The sequence below is a fragment of the Rhinoderma darwinii genome, chromosome 4 (genome assembly GCF_050947455.1).
Source record: "Rhinoderma darwinii isolate aRhiDar2 chromosome 4, aRhiDar2.hap1, whole genome shotgun sequence".
NCBI lineage: Eukaryota > Metazoa > Chordata > Amphibia > Anura > Rhinodermatidae > Rhinoderma > Rhinoderma darwinii.
The window spans coordinates 324535428-324557537 of NC_134690.1; the positions used below are offsets into that span (position 1 = coordinate 324535428).

Genomic DNA, 22110 nt, shown 5'->3' on the forward strand with positions numbered 1-22110 from the left:
CTTGAGGGGTGCAGTTTCCATAATGGGGTCACTTCCCAGGGGTTTATTTTTATTATTTCACATCTGAGCCTCTGCAGTTGTGAACCAATACTTTGTAAATCGCCAAATTAGGCCTCAATTTTACATGGTACGCTTTCACTCCTGAGCCTGGTCGACTGTCCAGGCAAGAGATTAGGGCCACATGTAGGGTGTTTCTAAAACCAGGAAACCCAGCATAATAATTAGAGAGCTGTCTTGTTATGGTGGCACAAGCTGGGCACCACATATTGGCATATCTATGGAAAAAAATCCCATTTTCACTCTGCAACATCGAGTTCACACTAATTTCTACAAAACACCTGCAGGGTTAACATGCTCACTACACCCCTAGGTAAATGCATTGAGGGGTGTAGTTTCCAAAATTGGTTCACTTCTGGGGGGGTTTCCCCTGTTTTGGGCCCACAGGCGCCCAGAAACCAATCTAGCAACATCTGCACTTCAAATGGCGGTCCTTCCCTTCTGATCCCTGCCGTGTGCCCAAACAGCAGTTTATGACCACATATGGGGTATTGCCGTACTCGGTATAAATTGCTTTACAAATGTTGTGTTCTTTTTTTTCCTTTATTTGTTGCGAAAATGAAAAAATTTGCGCTAAAGCTCCGTCTTATTGAAGAAAAAGGATTGTTTTTATTTTCACTGCCCAATTCTAATAAATTCTATGAAACCTCTGTGGGGTCAAAATGCTCACTACGCCCCTAGATGAATTCCTCAAGAGGTGTAGTTTCCTAAATGGTGTCACTTTTTGGGCGTTTTCATTGTTTTTTCCCCTCAGGGGCTTTGCAAATGTGACATGGCCGCCGCAAACCATTCCTGCTCAATGTGATCTCCAAAAGCCAAATAGCGCTCTTTCCCTTCTAAGCCTCGCCGTGTCTCCAAACAGCCGTTTATTACCACATGTGGGGCATTGTTTTACTCGGGAGAAATTGCTTTACAAATTTTGTGGTGCTTTTTTCTCCTTCAGTCCTTGTGGAAATTAGTAAAAATAAGCTAAACCTACATTTTCTTTGAAAAAATGTTGATTTTTATTTTCAGGGCCTACTTCCAATAATTTATGCAAAAAACCTGTTGGGTCAAAACGCTCACTATACCCCTAGATAATTTCCTCAATGGGGGTAGTTTCCAAAATGGGGTCACTTGTGGGGGGTTTCCACTGTTTTGTCCCCTCAGGGGCTTCGTAAATGTGACATGGCCTCCGCAAACCATTCCTGCTAAACTTGAGCTCCAAAAGCCAAATGGCTCTCTTTCCCTTCTCAGCCCTGCCGTGTCTCCAAACAACCGTTTATTACCACATGTGGGGTATTGTTTTACTCTGGAGAAATTGCTTTACAAATTTTACGGTGCTTTTTCTCCTTTAGTCCTCGTGGAAATGAGAAAAAAAATCGCTAAACCTACATTTTCTTTGAAGAAATGTTGATTTTAATTTTCACGGCCTACTTCCAATAATTTCTGTAAAAAACCTGTGCGGTCAAAATGCTCACTATACCCCTAGATAATTTCCTTGAAGTGTGTCGTTTCCAAAATGGGGTCACTTTTGGGGGATTTTGACTGTTTTGGCACCGCAAGAGCCCTTCAAACCTGACATGGTGCCTAAAATATATTCTAACAAAAATAAGGCCCCAAAATCCTCTAGGTGCTCCTTTGCTTCTGAGGCTGGTACTTCAGTCCAGTAGCACGCTACGGCCACATGTGGGATATTTCCTAAAACTGCAGAAACTGGGCAACAAATATTGAGTTGCATTTCTCTGGTAAAACCTTCTGTGTTATAAAAAAAATTGTACTAAAAATTTATTTCTGCAAAAAAATATGAAATTTGTAAATTTCACCTCTACTTTGCTTTAATTCCTGTGACATGTGTAAAGGGTTAAGACATTTTCTAAATGTTGTTTTGAATACTTTGAGGGGTGAAGTTTTTAAAATGGGGTGACTTTTTGGGGGTTTCTAATATATAAGGCCCTCAAAGCCACTTCACAACTGAACTGGCCCCTGTAAAAATAGCCTTTTGAAATTTTCTTGAAAATGTGAGAAATTGCTGCTAAAGTTCTAAGCCTTGTAACGTCCTAGAAAAATAAAAGGATGTTCAAAAAACGATGCCAATCTAAAGTAGACATATGGGGGATGTTAATTAGCAACAATTTTGTGTGGTATATCTGCCTGTCTTACAAGCAGATACATTTAAATTGAGAAAAATTTTAATTTTTGCAATTTTTCACTAAATTTTGGTGTTTTTCACAATTAAATACTGAACATATCGAGCAAATTTTGCCAGTAACTTAAAGTCCAATGTGTCACGAGAAAACAATCTCAGAATCGCTTGGATAGGTGAAAGCATTCCGGAGTTATTACCACATAAAGTGACACATGTCAGATTTGAAAAATGAGGCTCGGTCAGGAAGGTCAAAAGTGGCTAAAGAGGGAAGGGGTTAAACTACAACTGGTTCCGCGCCATCCAACAACTTTGACCGTCACAACGGTGCGCCTTCTCCTATAGTGTTATTCACATATTTGCAGTTAGAGAGAAGCCAGACCTTCTTCTTTTTTTATTTTTTATTTATCACGTCTGTATGCGCCATCACTTTGACCAAGTTTAAAATATAGTACATGGTATAGCGGGGGATCACATGATTCCTAGAATGCCAGTGCTGCATTTAAAAGACCCAGACCAAGGTTAACTGTTTAAAGTATCAGAATAGTGTTCCCCTGTAACAGATCCTGCTTTGGAAGCTCCAACTAGACAGAAAAGCTGTAAAGAAATATATATGCCATTCGAATTAACTTTTGGGGATACATTATACAAAAGTAAAAAAAGAGTAAAGCTAAAAATAAAAACCATGGCAATCCTCTCTGTAGCCCTTAACCAATTACCCTTATGTACACATTTTAGGTTTCTTAAGATGCATACATGATTAAAATTAAAGGATAAAAAGGTGTAAATGGCGTTTTTAACTTGGAGGATCTGTCACCAGTTTATCAATTCCCTATCTCCTAACTAATCTAATAGGCACTTTGCTGCTGATAACTACAGTGTCATTTGTTTTCAAAAAACGTTTATTATTTGTAAAGTTATGAGCATTTTTCTAAATATGCTAATGTGGCTCTAATAGCCAAATAGTAGGGGACTCTTTCTTGTCACTCTGGGCAGTGTAATGTTTTCTGTATGACGCGGTCCAATCAGCATACAGCTGCTCCCCCTTCCCTGCCAAGCAGCACAGTGTGAGGTAACTAAACGAACTAACTAAACTTTAAACTAAGCTAACTAACTAAACTTTTTAAAAAAACTTGACGTGTCATAGTGACATGTCAGAAATTTTAATTGATGGTGGTCCGAGCACTGAGACCCCCACCGATCGCTAAAACGAAACGGCAGAAGCACACATGTGAGCGTTGTGCAGCTTAGTTTCTGATCAACTTTCCTCAGAAAACAGTGCAAAGTAAATTTTAAAGTCTAGGAGTCCGTACACCGCTTGCTTACTGTGGAAAGCCGATCAGAAACAAAGCGGCACAGCGCAATCCCAAACACTATTTTATCGATTAGTGGGGGTCTCAGTGCTCGGAGCCCCACCAATGAAAACTTTTTTACATTTTTTTAAAAGTTTACTTAAACTTTAAGTAAAGCATCTCGTTTTTGTTTTATTTCATAGGTGACTTTTTGGTGTTACATCTTTCTGATCTTATACGAATGGCTTTCATGGCTGCCACAGATCACAGCAACCAGTTGAGGATGGCTGGTTTGCAAGCCCTGGAGGATATTATTAAAAAGTTTGCTGCAGTTCCAGAGCCTGAGTTTCCAGGACATGTAATATTGGAACAGTATCAGGCCAATGTAAGGGAGAACCAGAGTATCTCTCTCTTTTTCTTTTATCTATCTATCTATCTATCTATATATCTATCTATCTGTCTGTCTGTCTGTCTGTCTGTCTGTCTGTCTGTCTGTCTGTCTGTCTGTCTGTCTGTCTGTCTGTCTGTCTGTCTGTCTGTCTGTCTCTATATTATTTTCTTTTTTCTCTTTCTCAAACCACAATAAGTCTGATTTAATAAGAAATCATAGTAATAGACTATTATGACAATTAGAAACTGTTTACAATTGCAACTTCTCTATTCATTGTGAAGTGTGATTTAATACAGAATACTGTAGAATAAAATGATTTTCCATGATGATTATTGTGTGCTCATAAGATTTACATTATAGACTCTTAAAGAATAACTTTTGCTTTTTACCTTGTTCTGCGTATCACGCCATAGTTTTTAGAGTAATGTACTGTCGGGGATATAGAAGAAAAGATATAGAAAACTTGTTTCATATTCTGTTATTCTTTATACATAGTGGAATACTACAAAACATTTACTACTTTAGAAATAGCTGTTAATAAAGAGGACCTGTCCGCTCTCGTGACATGCCAGTTTTAATTATTACTTGCATTCCCTATGAAATAATAACACTTGAGCACCTTTTCTTAGAACTCTGCATTGTGTCATTCCTTTGTTACTCCTCCTGGAAAATAATGCGGACATTAAACTGGGAGTTACTATATTGACAAGGGGAATGGTATGTCCCCCAAGAGGAATGGTAACACCCAGTTGACAATTTAGTTCCCTAATTGTTAGGCTGATGAGAGATCTGTCCATCCTCCGAATGTACAATGCCATCTTTTCTAAAGTGCAGTCTGCATGTGTGATTTGCAGTGCGGCCCTGTTTATTGAGGAAATTGTGCTGTTACTAATTAAAATCTGTCAGCATGTGACTGGCCTTCAATAAGAAGAAAAGCACAAGTCAACAGGATATTATAACAAAATAGTACAAGTAGTAAAAGTGCAATCTCTAAATAGCAGCTGTTTTTGATTTATTTTCAGGTTGGAGCCGCTTTACGACCAGCTTTTTCACAAGACACTCCCTCAGACATCGTTGCAAAATCCTGCCAGGTATGGAAAAGTATATTGTTTGCATATGTACAAGAGAATTTGGCTTTTTGGGAATTTTACTACAGTACCTAATTTGTGTTGTTTTATCAGGTATGTAGTGCCTGGATAGGGAGCAAAGTAGTCAGTGACCTGAATGATCTTCGCAGGGTGCACATCCTTTTGGTTTCCTCTCTGGATAAAGCACAGGCCGGGAAAGGCTCATCCAGTCAGCTTTACCGTGAGAGTGCCATAACTATGGAGAAACTAGCTGTATTAAAGGCTTGGGCAGAGGTAGGTCAATTTGATTGTCTTCTATGCGCGCAATATTTTTAGCTGCCTTTTTTATTATTGATTTATAGTTGTCAAAGTTCTTCATTCACCACCAATCTTTGTTTAGTAGTTACTCAGTTGGTTCTGTAATTGTTGGCATGCGTGTACAATACAATTAATACACTGTGTTTATAGAACAGCTCCAAGATCCCAGCAGATTCAGAAAGATGTTAAAAAAAAAACTCTTAACAGAATTTCATACACTTTGAGGAATATTTAAGGATTTTCATGGCATGCTGGGAATCATAACATTTTTCAGACCTGTCTGGAATTGACATTTTGCAGAAGTGATAGTAATAATTTAATTTCGATCTTGAATCACAGGTCTATGTTGTGGCCATGAGTATTAAAACTGAAGCCGACAGTAAGCCCAGCAATGCCATTAGGACAAATGATGATGAAGATGATGATTATGGTACCGCAGATGAGCTTCCTCCAGATAGCTTGATATCATTGGTTGAATCGGCTTTGCCAACGCTTAGTCGGTTGTGGCTGGCAGTGTTGAAAGACTATGCTCTACTCACCTTGCCACCAGAGTTTGCCAGCCAGCTTCCACCTGATGGTGAGTGTTTGCCCATGCACCCTTGTTGTTAAAAATGGTGAGGAATTTGATAGACATAACATTAGGTTATATGAAAAATCCATTCAGCGTCATGGCTAAATCAATGTACGTATGACCTTTTTTTATTGAAGTTATATTGCAACCACAATTCTCCAATTTCATTTTTTTTTTTTACTAGTCTATATTGTTCTATACATTAGCTAAAATGTTGTCTTCTGTATTTAAGAATTTATATTTTTTGAATTTATTTATGTTCATAAACAGGTGGAGAATTTTACACCCCTGAAACCATTGATACAGCAAGGCTACATTACCGCAATTCCTGGGCACCTATACTGCATGCTGTGACGCTCTGGCTCAACTCCACTGGCTTTAATAATTCAGAGATTGTAAATGAGGCAATGATGCCGGGCTCTCAGAAACGTAACCCTACCATAGTTCTGAACCAGCCACCAGGAACTCCACCCAGCCCGAAGTCACTTATGGAGCTTAACAAAGATAAAATACATCTCATTTTAGGTGGGTAAAAATAAAGACATGACATTTAAGTGCTCTGATATCTCTGTCCCCCATTGAAAAATAATAAACTTTGCAATATACAAGTATTTCCATTTCTCCCACCGCTCCACAATTGACCCCCTGCATCTCCGCTGCTCAATGTTATCATTGCAACAAACTGACATGGCATCCATAGTTACCTCTTGTCTTGCAGCACTGATCAATTGCCATGTGGCGTAAAAAGGGACCACTTAAAAGTATATTGCAGAGTTCATTGTTTTTTAGTAGGGTATAGTTTTCATATTGTAAAAAAAAAACCACAAACTTTAACCCTTTCACTGCCAAGGACCTATCTTATACGTCCTGGCAGGGAAGCACTTCAGTAGCACAGGACTTATCTAATACGTCCTTATGACAAATGGACTTCTCGAAGGCTAGAGCTGCGATCTAGCCATGATCTAGCCCCAGCCACAGCGGGCTGAAGTCTGAGCCGTGTTGGTGTGCACTTCAGCCTGTGTGAAGGAGCAGAGGGGACCCAGTGTGTGGGGGGGCTAGTAGATGACCACAGGATTAAGGGGGGGGGAATAACGCTAACTTTTATTTACTAAACGTGGTGAGAGGATGGTCAATTGCTCATATTATCACCCCTCAGTGCTTAAAGAGGCTCTGTCACCAGTTTATCATTTCCCTATCTTCTACCTAAGGCTGGAGGCGATGTCATTCTCCCGTCGCTTGTGTGAGGGAACTATGGGAGTAAGTGACAGCACAGTGTGATGTCGCGAGATCACGCTGTGCTGTGGATTAAGCTGGACATGAACGAAGAGAAGTGCATGACACTGATTGGTCAGCGTCATACACTTCTCTTTACTATGCCCACTCGGTCAAGAGTAATAAAACGCCCACTTGGGCATTAAGAATAAATATACATAACACTTAATGCTCATAACTTTGTCAAAAATAAACGTTTGTTTTTTAAAAAAAACAAAAAAAAACACATTACTTATCTACATTAAAGCGCCTATTAGATTAGGTAGAAGATAAGGCAGGTATAAACTGGTGACAGAGCCTTAATTAGGCCATTTTATTGTCTCCACGGACTGGACATTTACCAGCATCTGGATCACAGTGTCAAGTTACACCAAGAACATGCACCCCACATAAACATCAAAAAATTGTACACCGTCCTTTTATCCTGTTTTGTATGTTGTCGAATCGGGGGGGATTTACAGGGCCCGGCACAGGCCTCTTCCTTACTACACCCCACAGAGTGAAATCTACGGCAGCTGGGAGCTGGCGTCTATTTACGCAATAATTTATGGCATTTTTCTTGTATAAATTATAGTTTATCTGTCACCCCTTTTTGTTAAGTCACGCCGTTTTTTATTTAAAAAGTGTCAGTGTGATGTCAAATACTCAAATGTCACAATGTTCACCGCAAATTGTGACTTTTGGGCCTTCTGCGTCTTTTCTACTACAGAAAACTTGCGTAGAAAAGTTAATAAATTCCCCCATAAGTATTCTGTGCAAAGTAGAGATGACTAGTGAGTGGTTCAACCAAGAACGTACAGTAGCGCCAATGTTTAAATATCATTATTAACATACTTTATATATCATCAGGTATAAGCATTCAGTTCTTTTGTGCACCCCGACCTGAGGAGCCCGTTGAACATGTTACGGCTTGTCTTCAGGCTCTGCATATTCTTTTGGAGTCTTCTTTTGCCAGAAGTCACATCGCAGAAGACCAGGTAAATTTAAATGGCATTTCCAAAATCGCCACCCTCCCTGTATTTGAAATCGCATGTATTGCTGAGCCAAATGGGTCTGTTTATAGGGGTGGTGCTATTCCATCTCTATACCCAGCTTTAGTCCACTGTGGACAATTTCTAAAGTGATAACCACAGCTATTCTTCCTCACACTTTTTACTGATAGAAGATAACCGTTCTTGTCTTGGGGATATGGTTTATTTTTTGAAGAAATGGAGTCCACCTTGAGGGGGTTCTCCAGTCATTTTATGTTGATGGCCTATCCTTTGGTCATCAATATTAGATCAGTGGGTGTGCGACTCCTGACACCCCCACCGATAAGATGACTGAAGGGTCCTGTTTAGCGCTGAGTCGCATTTCCTTTAATGGGACAGGAACTGCAATCCCAGGCACAGCCGCTATGGACGTGTACAACGATGTGCCTGGTAAGCAATGAAGAGGCAGCGGCATTCGTGACCATGGTCCTTTAGTCAGCTAATCAGCAGGGATGCCGGGGGTCGGAACCCCACCGATCTGTTATTGATTACCTATCCTAAGCATAGGCCATTCATATAAAATGTCTGAAGAACCCCTTTAAGGCTCTTGTGGAATTGTAGTGGCTCGGCTGACCTAAGTGAATATTTTCCAAACGAAATCTGATTTCTACTCTGTACCTTTTGTATTATGTTTTTATTATTTTCTTTTGTTTGGGCAATCCTAGATAGATTCCCTCTAGTTTGAAATATTTTTAGCATTTGTTATTCCAATTTTCAATGGCTCCAAACAATATGGCTTCTTTGCAAATATTCCACGCTTATTACTTAGCAGTAAGGTACGAAATGGGCTTGCTCCACGCTTACGTAAAGCGGATATATCAGCTGATTATTCTGCCCTTGGTTACAGGTACAGTTCAGTTCTCCTACTAGCCAAAATGTCACAAAGAATATTGTGCCGTTTGGCTAAGGAATCACGACGTATACCTACGACTGAATGCACCGATGTATCCCACTGTATAGGCGTACAATGGGATAAGTCGCCTGAAATCCTCAGGCACAGCGCTACTTTAAGCACTGAGTCTGGGAAAGCCCTGGGCAAGTGCTATGGCGAGGGACTCCTGTTTTGGGAAAGCCCTTGATGTCACTGTCCACAAATGGACAGTGATGTCAGGGGCTTTCCCAGTCCCAGAGTGCTCGGCTAGAGCGCTACCGATGCTCTGGCCGGGGACTCCGTATTTGAAAAGCCTCTGACATCACTGTCCGTACATGTACAGTTAAGTCAGGGGCTTCCCTGGGGCCGGAATCCCCAGGCCGAGCATTACCTGATGCTCTTCCCGGGGATTCCGGCGCTGAGAGAGCTCCCCGAACTGTACGTTTAGCGTATACCTTTGGCGGAAGCCATACAGTGTCATTCGTCACACATAGGCTCACATTCGCTACCCACTTTTTTTTTCGGGATCCCTCAGGATGGAATAGTATACTACGTTATTCTATCCTCCCGATGGAGGTCAAAAGGACACTCTTTTGGACTCCCGTCAGGCTAATTGACACGTTTAGCAGGTACGTAGGGAGCTTCCCCAACGTGCACGCTAAGCGTAATGTGAACAGGGCCTGATGAGATCAATCAAAGCATACACCAGATTTATAGTTTTGAGTCCGTTGTATTCCTGCCGGGAGCGCTCCCCCACCTCTCCTTTCCCTGCCTACCTCACAGTGATTGACCGCTATCTGCTGTGTTTCTGCATACATAACAGTCCATCAGTCACTGCCAATATACTGTCATTATGAATATACTAGACTCAAAACTAAGAATCTGGTGTATTCTTTGATTGCTCCTATTGGCCAATTCCTCAATATTTCTTTTGTGTGCTATTTTGGCTAATAGAACGGACCTTTTGTAGTCCCTTATAGTAAAGCAGACCGGATAGTCCCATCAATTTCCACAAAAGCATTTACCGACTTCTCAGTCCACGTAGAAAGACGGAAGATGATACCATCTATTGAATCATTCTCTATCTTTCCGTGTATTTGCTGTAAATCAGACTGTTCTATAAATTTGCCTCCTAAGTGTATAAACACTAATAAAAATATAAATGTCATATAAATATGTTTATTTGTTCTAGGTGATTGGAGTGGAACTTCTAAATGTCCTACATCGCTTACTACTGACCTGCAACCCAACGCCAGTTCAATTGCTAGTCACTAGTGTGGTGCAGCAAATTGTGCGAGCAGCACATGACAAATTACAGGAACAAACAAATGCTCAAAGTAAGGCCAGTAACTAATATTGTATTTATTGCCTAATAAAAAATGTACGGTTCTTTATGTCACATAGATTGTTACACAGCATTGATAAGTGAAATCCGTTATGACCATAAACGCTACTGTTTTTCTACAGATAAAGATGACACAAGTGAAAAGGAAACTCAGATACTTTTAGGTGAAGGTGATGAAAGTGGTGGCTTGATCCCAGGAAGGTCTCTTGTCTTTGCTGCTATGGAGCTGCTAATGTTCATCTTAGTACGACACATGCCACAGCTAAGCTCAAAGGTGTCCGACTCTCCAAGTCATGTGATCAACAAACATCAGCAGCTTTCAGAAGAAAGTGCACGTCTTGTGGCATGTACAGTGACCATTCTAGCTGACCTCCCTACTTTGTGCTCACCAGCAGGTATCTGTTCCAAAATATTTGACCTTTTATTTTAAACAGAACAAAATCCGTTTAGTAACATGTTGAATCTGGTCCGTGTGTGTTGCGTTATGCATCAGGGTGCTTTGCGAGGGGCATTCGTTATTCACGCACTCGCAAAGCACATCCTTTTTTTTTATTTTTTTTATTATCTTTAACTGAATTGATGGGCAAATCACGCACCGCACAGGCATGTGCATCAGTGTGCGGTGCGTGGTTTTCACGTACCCATAGACTTCAATAGGCACGTAGGTGCGTGAAAAATCACGCATGTGTGAATGGCCCTATTGAAATGAATGTTTCAACGCACAGCACACGGACGTGATTCACGCTCGTGTGAATGGGGCCTTAGATGTTTTTGTGTTTTATAAATATTTAAATCAAATGGTTTGTTTTGTTTGCAGGTTGTATGACAATACTGCCTACCATTCTTTATTTGGTCACTCAAGTCCTGAAGGAGACTGCAATAAAGTCTTCAGATAATCAGGTGGCATTGCCGGTTAGTGCTTGCTTACAAGCAATAAAAACCATTGTCACTTCATCACTGGCCAAGACAGAAAAAACTCAGAAGAAGTGGACTGATCTGATTCGTAGCACTTTAGCATCTGTGTTGGAGTATCCACAGGCAGGTAAGAAAACAGGATAACCACTGCTGGCATTGAGAATCCACAAATCCTTTGTAATCATTCTGAGTCTGTTGATACAATTATATAATAATGTATAAATCCTTAGCTTTTGTGTTTCCTTTAGTTATGTTTATTCCTCCATTCTTTAGTGTCAATCTGTTTGAAAAATGTAAACAATTCATATGTTCTGCATTCAAGGTGACTCCAGTCTGGATGAAGTCAGCGTACTGACAGCTGTTGTGCTCTTCCTGTTGTCTGCAACCTCCGAGATTATTGGGGTGCAGTCGTTACAAACTGGATGTATAAACAAGTTTAAAGCTGCAATCACATCCAGTGACCCTTGGGTGAGTTTATAGAACATGAAACCTTTAATTTTCACTTTTTTTTTACATGATAAATCCACACTGATGGGCTGTATTCCCTAATAATACCTCTCCCTAATAATATGCTCCTTATAGGTGATCACCTGTCACCTGTATATACTTTTTTTTTTAAAAATTTATTTTTACTTCGAACTCTTATTTTTAAAGGATAGGAGAGCTTTGCAATACAATATTTGTTTAAAAAAAAAAAGAAAATCCCGTCCCTCCGGCGATCACTGAACTGAGCCTTGCTGCATGTAAACATAGCAGTAGCACTCAAGACCATACATCCCACCCCCTCCTCAAATGTCTATGCAATGTGCGGGACACCCATACATTGTAAGAGAGGCTTTCCCCGCTGCAGCCTCGGCCGCATTAAAAAGTGTATCTGTGCAGCAAACCGGTATTGCATGAATAAAAAATGTGATGTGAACAGAGCCTTAACCCCTTGGCGACATGTCACGTACTATTACGTTTCTGTCGCCAAGGTCTTAAGGCAAAGTCACGTAATAGTACACGATGATGATGGTGCGGGCTCAGCTTCTGAGCCCGCACCATCGCCAGCGGGTGTTGGCTGTATATTGCAGCTGACACCCTGCTGCATGGCCAGGACCGGAGCTGGTCTCCGTTCCGGCCGATTAACCCCTAAAATGGAGCGCACAAAAACGAGCGCTGCATTTATGGGGTTTTACCAGCAGATCGGAACCCAGCGATGTAATCACGAGGTTCCGATGAATGCACCGGAGGCCTAACAATGTCGTCCTGTCTGCCAAGTACGGAAGCCTGTAAGGTCCCGCCCAGAGGCGGGGTCCAAAAGGCTTACGTCTCCAGAAACAAGATGGCGCAGGCTCAGAAGCTGAGCCTGCGATGTCATCCGCCGATGTCTGCTGTACGTTACAGCTGACCTCGTGCTGTAATGGCAGGGAACGGAGCTAGCTCTGATCCCTGCCATTAACCCCTTGGATGCCGCGATCAAAAGTGATTGCGGCATCTTAGTGGTTTTTAGCCGATCGGCATCGCTGCGATGCATAAAAATAAAAGTTTAAAGTAAAAAAAAAAAACAAACAGCGTTTTTTCCTATAATAAGTCTTTATTATAGGAAAAAAGTACATGTATTTGGTATCGCCACGTTCCTAACGACCCAAACTGTAAAACTTTAATGTTCCTTTTTCCGCACGGTGAGCACCGCAAAAAAAATAATAATGCCAGAATCGCAATTTTTTTGGTTACCACCCCTCGCAAAACATAGAATAAAAAGTGATCAACAAGTCGCATTTACCCCAAAACAGTACCAATAAAAACTACAACCCCTTACACAGCTTTTTGGATGAAAAATAAAAAAATTATGGCTCTCCGAATATGGTGACACAAAAAATAAATTATTTTAAAAAAGAGATTTTATTGTGCAAACGCAGTAAAACATCAAAAAACTATATACGTTTGGTATTGCCGTAATCGTGTTGACCCGCAGAATAAAGTAAAATGTAATTTACAGCCCACGGTGAACGCTGTAAAAAAAAAAGAATAAGAAACTGTCAGAATTGCTGGTTCTTGGTTAACTTGCTTGCTAAAAAAATGAAACAAAAAGTGATCGCACGTACCCCAACATGGTACCAATGAAAACTACAGCTTGTCCCGCAACAAATAAGCCCTCACACAGCTCCGGTGGGGAAAAAATAAAATAAAGTTCTGGCTCTCAGAATATGGCGATGTAAAATGTGCAGTGTTCCAAAAGCGGATAAGATTGGGCACCATTTATCAGTGCGACACCGGCCATATATCTATGAATTATTATTTATTTACCCCATTATTATACTCTCTTATTATACCCTGATGTTCTCCGCACAGATTACATATGCCCCCACAATATAAACTGAAAAACCAGCAAAACACCAAACAGAACTACCAAGCAAAATCTGCGCTCCAAAAGCCAAATGGCGCTCCCTCCCTTCTGAGCTCTACAGCGGGCCCAAACAGCAGTTTACCTCCACATTTGACATTTTATGCTCGGTAGAACCCGTTTAACATTTTATGAGGTATTTGTCTTCAGTGGCACAAACTGGGCGCAACATATTGTGCAGTAAAATACTTTGCACCAGCCACTATGCATTCATTTCTAATGAAAAAACATGTCGGGTCAAAGTGCTCACTGCACGCCATAATATGCCCTACTTCAATAGTTTCCAAGGTAGGGGTTACTACTTGGGGGTTTATTTTACTATTTGACCTCGGAGCTCTGCAATTATCCGAAAACCATTATTGCAAAATTTGAGTTTCAAAAGCCAAATGGCACTCCTTCCCTTCTGAGTGCTGCCGTGTGTTCAAACATAAGTTTATAACCACATATGGGGTATTTCCGTAATCGGGAGAAAATGCTTTACAAATGTTGGGGTGCTTTTTCTCCCTTTATTCCTTGTAAAAATGAAGACCTTGTTTGTTTTATTTTAAAAAAATGTTGATTTTAATTTTTATGGCTTAATTCAAAGAAATTTAGCAAATAAAACTGTGGGATCAAAATACTCCACTATACCCCTAGATTAATTCCTTGGGGGGGGGGTGTAGTTTCCAAAATTGCGTCTCTTTCAGGGTTTTCCCTATGTTTTTGCACCACAAGACCTTTTTAAACCTGAGATGGTGCCTAAAATATTTTCTAATAGAAAGGAGGCCTAAAAAATAAACTAGGTGCTCCTTTGATTTGGAGGCCTGTGTTTCAGTTTATTAGGAAACTAGCTCCACATGTGGGATATTTCTAAAAACTGCAGAATCTGAGCAATAAGTATTGAATTGTTTCTTTGGTAAAACCTTCTGTATTACAGGGAAAAATTTATTACAAATGAATTTAAGCAAAAAAATAAGACATTTGTAAATTTCACCTCCACTTTGCTTTAATTCCTGTGAAACGCCTAAAGGATTAAGACACCTTCTTAATGCTGTTTTAAATACTTCGAGGGGTGTAGTTTTTAAAATGGGGTGATTTATGGGGACTTTCTAATATATAAGGCCCTCAAAGCCACTGAACTGATCCCCGAAAAAATAGCCTTTTGAAATTTTCTTGAAGATGTGAGAAATTGCTGCTAAAGTTCTAAACCTTGTAACGTCCTAGAAAAATAAAAGGACGTTCAAAAAATGATGCAAACATAAAGTAGACATATGGGATATGTAAACTAGTCACTATTTTATGTGGTATTAACGCTCAGCGACGTAATATTCCGTCGCGCTGACCGCCCCGTTCGCGCTCAGCGGCGGAATATTACGTTGAGGGAGTAACGGCCATTTCGGCCGGCTTCCCGACACATGCAGGAGCTGTGACAGCTGCTGTCTTGTACAGCGGTTACCGCAGCTCCTATAGCGGAGAACGATCGATGTGTCGCCGCTGATTAACCCCTTAAAAGCCGCGTTCAATAGAGATTGCGGCTTTTTAGCGGTTAAGCTACCATCACCGGCCTGCTACACGATAGCGGCTGGCGATTGTGACTATGGCAACCGGACACCTAACAATGGCGTCCGGCTATGCCATCGACGGAATCATAGTGGGTCCTGACAAAGTCAGGACCCACTATGCTTGTTGTCAGTGAGTAGCTGACAGCTCTAATATACTGCACTACTCATGTAGTGCAGTGTATTAGAATAGCGATCAGGGCCTCCTGCCCTCAAGTCCCCTAGTGGGACAAAGTAATAAAGTTAAAAAAAAGATGTGTAAAAATAAGAAAATAAAAGTTTTAAAAGTAAAAATCCCCCTTTTTCCCTTATCTGTCCTTTATTATTAATAAAAATATATAAACAAACAAATAAACTATACATAATTGGTATCGCCGCGTCCGTAACGGCCTGAACTACAAAATTATTTCATTATTTATCCCGCACGGTGAACGCCGTAAAATAAAATAATAATAAACCGAACCACAATCACAATTCTTTGGTCACTTCACCTCCCAAAAAATTGAATAAAAAGGGATCAAAAAGTCGCATGTACCTAAAAATGGTACTGATCGAAACTACAGTTCGTTACGCAAAAAACAAGTCCTCGCACGGCTTTCTTGATGGAAAAATAAAAAAGTTCTGGCTCTTAGAATAAGGTAACACAAAAAGTGAATGATTTTTTACAAAAAGTATTTTATTGTGCAAACGCCAGAAGACATAAAAAAAAACTATAAACATCTGGTATCGCCGTAATCGTATCGCCACGCAGAATAAAGTGAATATGTCATTTATATCGCACGGTGAACGCTGTAAAAAAAATAGAATGAAAAAACAATAGTAGAATTGCTGTTTTTTAGTCACCACGCCACCTAAAAATAGAATAAAAACGGATCTAAAAGCCGCATGCACCCCAAGAAAACTACAATGACTTCCTCAAGGGGTCTAGTTTCCAAATTGGGGTCACTTTTGGGGGGTTTCCAATGTTTTGGCACCACAAGACCTCTTCAAACCGGACATGGTGCCTAATAAAAAGGAGGACTCAAAATCCTCTAGGTGGTCCTTTGCTTCGGAGGCCGGTGCTTCAGTCCATTACCACACTAGGGCCACATGTGGGATATTTCTCAAAACTGCAGAATCTGGGCAATAAATATTGAGTTGCGTTTCTCTGGTAAAACCTTTTGTGTTCTGAAAAAAAAATTATATAAAAAGGATTTTCTGACAAAAAAAAATAAATGTAAATTTCACCTCTACTTTGCTCTAAATTCCCGTGAAACATCTAAAGGGTTCATAAACTTTCTAAATGCTGTTGTGAATACTTTGAGGGGTCTAGTTTCTAAAATGGGGTGTTTGATAGGGGTTTCTAATATATTGACCCCTCAAAGCAACTTCAGAACTGAACTGTAACCTAAAAAAATAAATAAATGAGGCAATACTTCGCTTCTTACATTATACTGATAATGAGCCGTGCCCACCCCGAGATGACCACAGTTTTGACCGTTTGTATAAATGGAGACCCCTATTAGACCATTTCAGTGCCCAGTTTTCCCAAGCATACACCACCGAGAAGTTTATTTCTACACTTGTAATGCTAGGCTGCTGCTGCTGCGTTGTATCGGGCTGGTTATAAAAATGTGAGGGACCCCCACGTCGTTTTTTTTTTTAAATTTAACAATAGACGTTGGGTCCCCCACATTTTTAATAACCAGCCATATACAAGGCCGCAGCAGCCTGGCATTACACGGGTGGGAGGGGCCACTGGTTTAGTACATTCCCAGGCTAATAACACTGTGTTGTTTGTGGCTGGTTATGATAAATTGGGTGGAACCCCATGTCTTTTTAATAAAAATAATAAATAAATAATTTAAAAAAAATGAACGTGGGGTCCCCCCCATTTTTATAACCAGCCAGATACAACACAGCAGCAGCAGCCTAGTATTACAAGGGTGGGAAGGTCCACTGTTTTTGGCCCTTCCCAGCCTCATAATACCAGCCTGCGGCCGCCCCAGAGCCCGACCATCACAATAGATGGTCGGGTACTGGATCGTACCCAGCTCTTCCCGGCACCTCTGGTGGTGGTGGGTACCGGGGTAATAATGGTGTTTAGTGTTAGCCTCTGCACCGGCTAACACTAAGCCTCCCCTTAGTAATGGACCTTGTCACTCAGACAGCGGCCATTACTAAAGTGATAGTAATAAAACTTGAAAATAAAACACAAAGATATAGATAAAATATTTTATTGAAATAAAGCACCCCCAACACAACCCTCATTAACCATTTTATTGATGAAAAAAAAAGCGTCATCTAAGTAGTCCTCGAAACCGACGTAGTCCAAACACCAAACCTGTAAAAAATCAAAAATATAAAAAAAAAAATGAAATAAAACATGTCGTAGGCTTAGTTTCACTTTCATGTGTGATACTGACTGTTATACCATGTATAGAAGCCTGCGGCAAAGTTGGCTTAGATACAGGGCGCCAGCAGACAGTATCATACATGGCCATACAGACATTTATACAAACAAACAAACATACATACATACATGCAAACATACATGCACATATAGACATACATACAAGCAAACATACATGCAAGCAAACATACATGCAAGCAAACATACATGCAAGCAAACATACATGCAAGCAAACCTACATGCATGCAAACATACATACATACATACATACAAGCAAACATTCATACATGCAAACATACATACATACAAGCAAACATGCATACATACATGCAAACCTACACTTACATGCACATATACACATACAAACATGACAACATACATAAAAACATACATGCAAACATACATACATACATACATGCAAACATACATACATGCATGCAAACATACATGCAAACATACATACATGCAAACATACATACATGCAAACTTACATACACAAACATGACAACATACATACAAACATACATACATGCAAACATACCTACATGAAAACATACACACATACAAACATGACAACATACATACATGCAAACATACATACATACATACATACATACATACATGGAAACATACATACATGCAAACATACATACATGCAAACATACATGCACATATACACATACAAACATGACAACATACATACAAGCAAACATACATACATACATACATACATGCAAACATACATACATACATGCAAACACAAACATGACAACATACATACAAGAAAACATACATACATACATACATACATACATGCACATATACATGACAACATACATACAAAAATAAACTCACCTAAGACGTTCCCACGAAGAGCTGAACGGTCCCGTCACTTTTCTTCTCCCATTCACAATAACAGCGGTGGGCGCAGATGACGTAATCACGTGGGCCTGATATGATTGTCATCTGCGCCACAACGCATTGTTACTATGAATGCGAGCGGCGCCAAGAAGGAAGATGGCAAGTGACGGGACCGTTCAGAGCGCCGTTAGAACGTCTTAGGTGAGTTTATTTTTTATATATATTTTTAGTTGTTCGCCGGGTGCTGATGCAGCACCGGTGCGGCGGATACACAAATTACATGTAGTGACAGGGTTGTGTTGGGGAGGGGGGGGGGGGGAGAGAAGAGAAGTTGTTTGCCGAAACGGGGTGAATGTAATGTAGTGTAGTGTAGATGACATTCACGGTAAGTTCGTCTCAATCGGGCTTACCATGCCCGCTTGAGACGAACATTCTCCCGATGCTGCTAGAACTACAGTATCTAGCAACATCGGGAGCGCGCAGACTGCAGAGCGGAGCGGCTTGATTGACATCAAGCCGCTCACGCCCCTTTTTAGAAAAGATAACCAGCACTTGCTGAGTTATCAAGTGTAAAAAAAAAGGCACTTAGGAAATGAATTTTTAAAATTTTTTAACAGCAAATGTTTTCAAATTAATTTCCTGCTTAGAATGTTTAAAAAAAAATAAAATTTGAGTCAACTTGGGACAACCCCTTTAATACGTGAAAAGTTTTTATTTCATTTTTTTACAGTGTACACATCATAAATGACGCAAACAAATTGTTGTTCAGGTTATTACGGCCGCGCTAATACCGAATATGTATGTTTTATGTATTGAGACTTATTTTAATGTTTATTGTAAAAAAAAAAGGCATATGTGTATTTTTTTTAATTTAATATTACTTTGTTATTCCTTTTTTTTTTTTTTAACTTTAATGTACTGGAATATATCTATATGCCAGTACATTACCCTGTGTACGGATAGTACACAGGCAGTTGTTAGGACATACCTAAGTTTGCCCTAACAACAGGAAATCTGATAAAACAGCCCTGGGCTCCTTCAATAGACCCTGGGCTGTCTGCCCATTTATGATTTGGCCCTCGATAGCGTCACAGGAATTCCCTGTGACGCGATCCAGGGGCATCCCCCCTTCTCACTTTCCCCTGAATGATGCAGTCCACTGTGATCACAGCATTCAGGGGAATAGCGGCGGAGATGAGGTCTCTCTGATCTCCGCCGTTATAAAGCGGGGCTGCAGTCGTGTAATACAGCCATTGCCCCGCTCCTGACAGTAAGTGCGTGCGCACGCGGTCAGCATGAGGAGATGCGGCCGGCGCTGCACTAATGAGCGGCGTCACAGGCACTGAAGACAACACGGGGGTGTTTCGCAGTGCGGCCGCCATGTTCTGTCTTCAGTGCCGGAAATCAGTGCAGCGCCGGCAGCATTACCTCATCCTGACGGCACGCACTTGTCAGGACTCAGGAGCGTGGCAATGACTGTATCACACAGCTGCAGCCGCGCTCTCATTCATTCATGTGTTACTATGCTGAGCTGTGCGGCGGCGCAGCTTAGTATCGAAAAACGGTATCGAACCGTTTGGGGATGCAAAGTATCGAAACAGTATCGAAGTTTCGATGCATCGTGCATCCCTAGTGTCAAGTACAAGAGAGATGTCCTTGTATTGACAACAATACATGGCCACACCAGTACCCATGTACCTGTATGAGGTACCAGTACAGAGACCCCCAAACCAGACTGCATCCTGAACTACAATAGGTACATGGGAGGGATGGACTTGTCAGATCAAGTCCTGAACCCCTACACGCCATGCGGTGTGGTATAAGAAGCTGGCCGCGCACATCATACAGATGGCATTGTACAATGCGTACGTGCTACGTCGATGTACAGGCCAGAGGGGAACTTTCCTGGAATTTCAAGAGGTGGTTATCAATAAACTAATTTTTAGGGACCAAGAAGGGGGGGCACCCAGTACTTCTGGAAGCGAGGCAACACTTTCCAGGAGAAGTTCCCCAAACTGGCAAGAAGGGAAAAAGTCAAAAGAGGTGCAAAGTCTGCTATAAGAGGGCGATAAGGGATGACACAATATATCAATGTAACGCGTGTCCCGAAAAACCAGAGCTCTGTATGAAAGGGTGTTTTAAAATTTATCATACATCCCTTGGTTTATAATTTTACCCCAGTTTTACTTGCCCTGATGCACTCCGCACAGCTTATCCCACCTCGTCTTTCCCCTCTGGGCCCTGCTGTGTGCCCAGGCAGCTAATAACAGCCACATGTAGGGTATTGCCATACCCAGGAGAATCCACATTACAGTTTATGGGTTGTATGTCTCCGGTCAAAATGCTCACTACACCTCTAGATGAATGCCTTAAGGGCGTTTTTAAAACGGGGTCACTTCTTGGGGGGTTCAACTGTACTGGTGCCTCAGGGGCTTCTGCATACATGACTTCGCACCAGAAAATCCCCAGTAGGCCAAATGGTGGTCTTTTCCTTCTGAGCCCTCCCATGGGCCCAAACGACAGTTTATCACCACAAATGGGGTGTTGCCGCACTCTGGACAAATTGGGCAACAAAATGGGGCATTTTGTTCCCTGTGAAAATAAGAGATTTTGATCACAAATTACATCTTATTGGAAAAAAATGATATTTTTTTTAATTTCACAATTCAAATAGGTGCTGTGAAAAAACTGTGCTGTAAACTGTCATTTACCACGTAATCTCGCAGGATTACGCTTTGCTCTGCTGTAACTACAACAAAAACAGTAACGAAGTGCACAGATTGTGAATAGACATCCCGTGGAATGTCTATTCACTGTCTAATCACTTCAGTATTGTTAATGTGTTAGTATAAGACCGCACATACTGATCTAAAAGGATCCCTATGCGCTGACTAAATGAATGGAGAGGAGTGCATGACGCTGATTGGTCAACGTCATTCACTCCCCTGTACAACGCCCACTTGGTCTAAAGTAAAAATACGCCCACTTGGGCATTAAGCAACTTATTAGAATAAATCTAAAATCGCTAATAAAGTGGTGAAAATAGATCGTTTTATTAAATAAAAAGCACTGCTGTCACCTACATTATAGCGCCCATCTCCTTATGTACGAGATAGGACACTTATAATGTGGTGACAGAGTCTCTTTAACAAAAATGTACCAAAAAACGCTTGCAAAATCCAGAAGGAATTTTGAGGCATCTTTTTTCTTCTTAGCAAAAACACTGTGAACGTACCCTTGATGTTTACTGTTTCTATCTTAAATGATGTAACTAATACAAATGTTATTTAGGGCGGATTTACACAAACGTGATATACGTCCTGCAACGTGTGTGATTTTCACATGCCTCGCACGGACCTATATTACTCTATGGGGCCGTGCAGACAGTCCGTGATTTTTACGCAGCGAGCATCCGCTGCGTAAAACTCACGACATGTCCTATATTTCTGCGTTTCTTGCGCATCACGCACCCTTCCGTGGGACGCGCGTGATTCGGGCAACAGCAGTAAGAAGTATGATTGAAAACAGAAAAGCACCACGTGCTTTTCTGTTTACAAACATACAGTGTCATAATGGCGCGCATCATATGGTGATGAAACACGGAGCTGTTAAGTGCCTTTTGCGTGCGCAAAACACACACGCTCGTGTAAATCCTCCCTCAATATAAGTACTTTGTGT

The 22110-nt window shown here is 40.9% G+C and overlaps 1 protein-coding gene across 1 annotated transcript in view; it reads left to right on the forward strand.

Annotated features, from left to right (window-relative positions):
* Positions 1-22110, forward strand: part of HEATR5B (HEAT repeat containing 5B) — an 80242-nt gene that overhangs the window by 53448 nt on the left and 4684 nt on the right. Inside the window, exons 25-34 of the mRNA XM_075862810.1 lie at positions 3678-3859; positions 4888-4956; positions 5047-5226; positions 5590-5827; positions 6092-6346; positions 7943-8070; positions 10188-10332; positions 10463-10735; positions 11158-11382; positions 11578-11723. Coding sequence (XP_075718925.1) covers positions 3678-3859; positions 4888-4956; positions 5047-5226; positions 5590-5827; positions 6092-6346; positions 7943-8070; positions 10188-10332; positions 10463-10735; positions 11158-11382; positions 11578-11723 — 1841 coding nt within the window. The remainder of the gene's footprint in view (positions 1-3677; positions 3860-4887; positions 4957-5046; positions 5227-5589; positions 5828-6091; positions 6347-7942; positions 8071-10187; positions 10333-10462; positions 10736-11157; positions 11383-11577; positions 11724-22110) is intronic.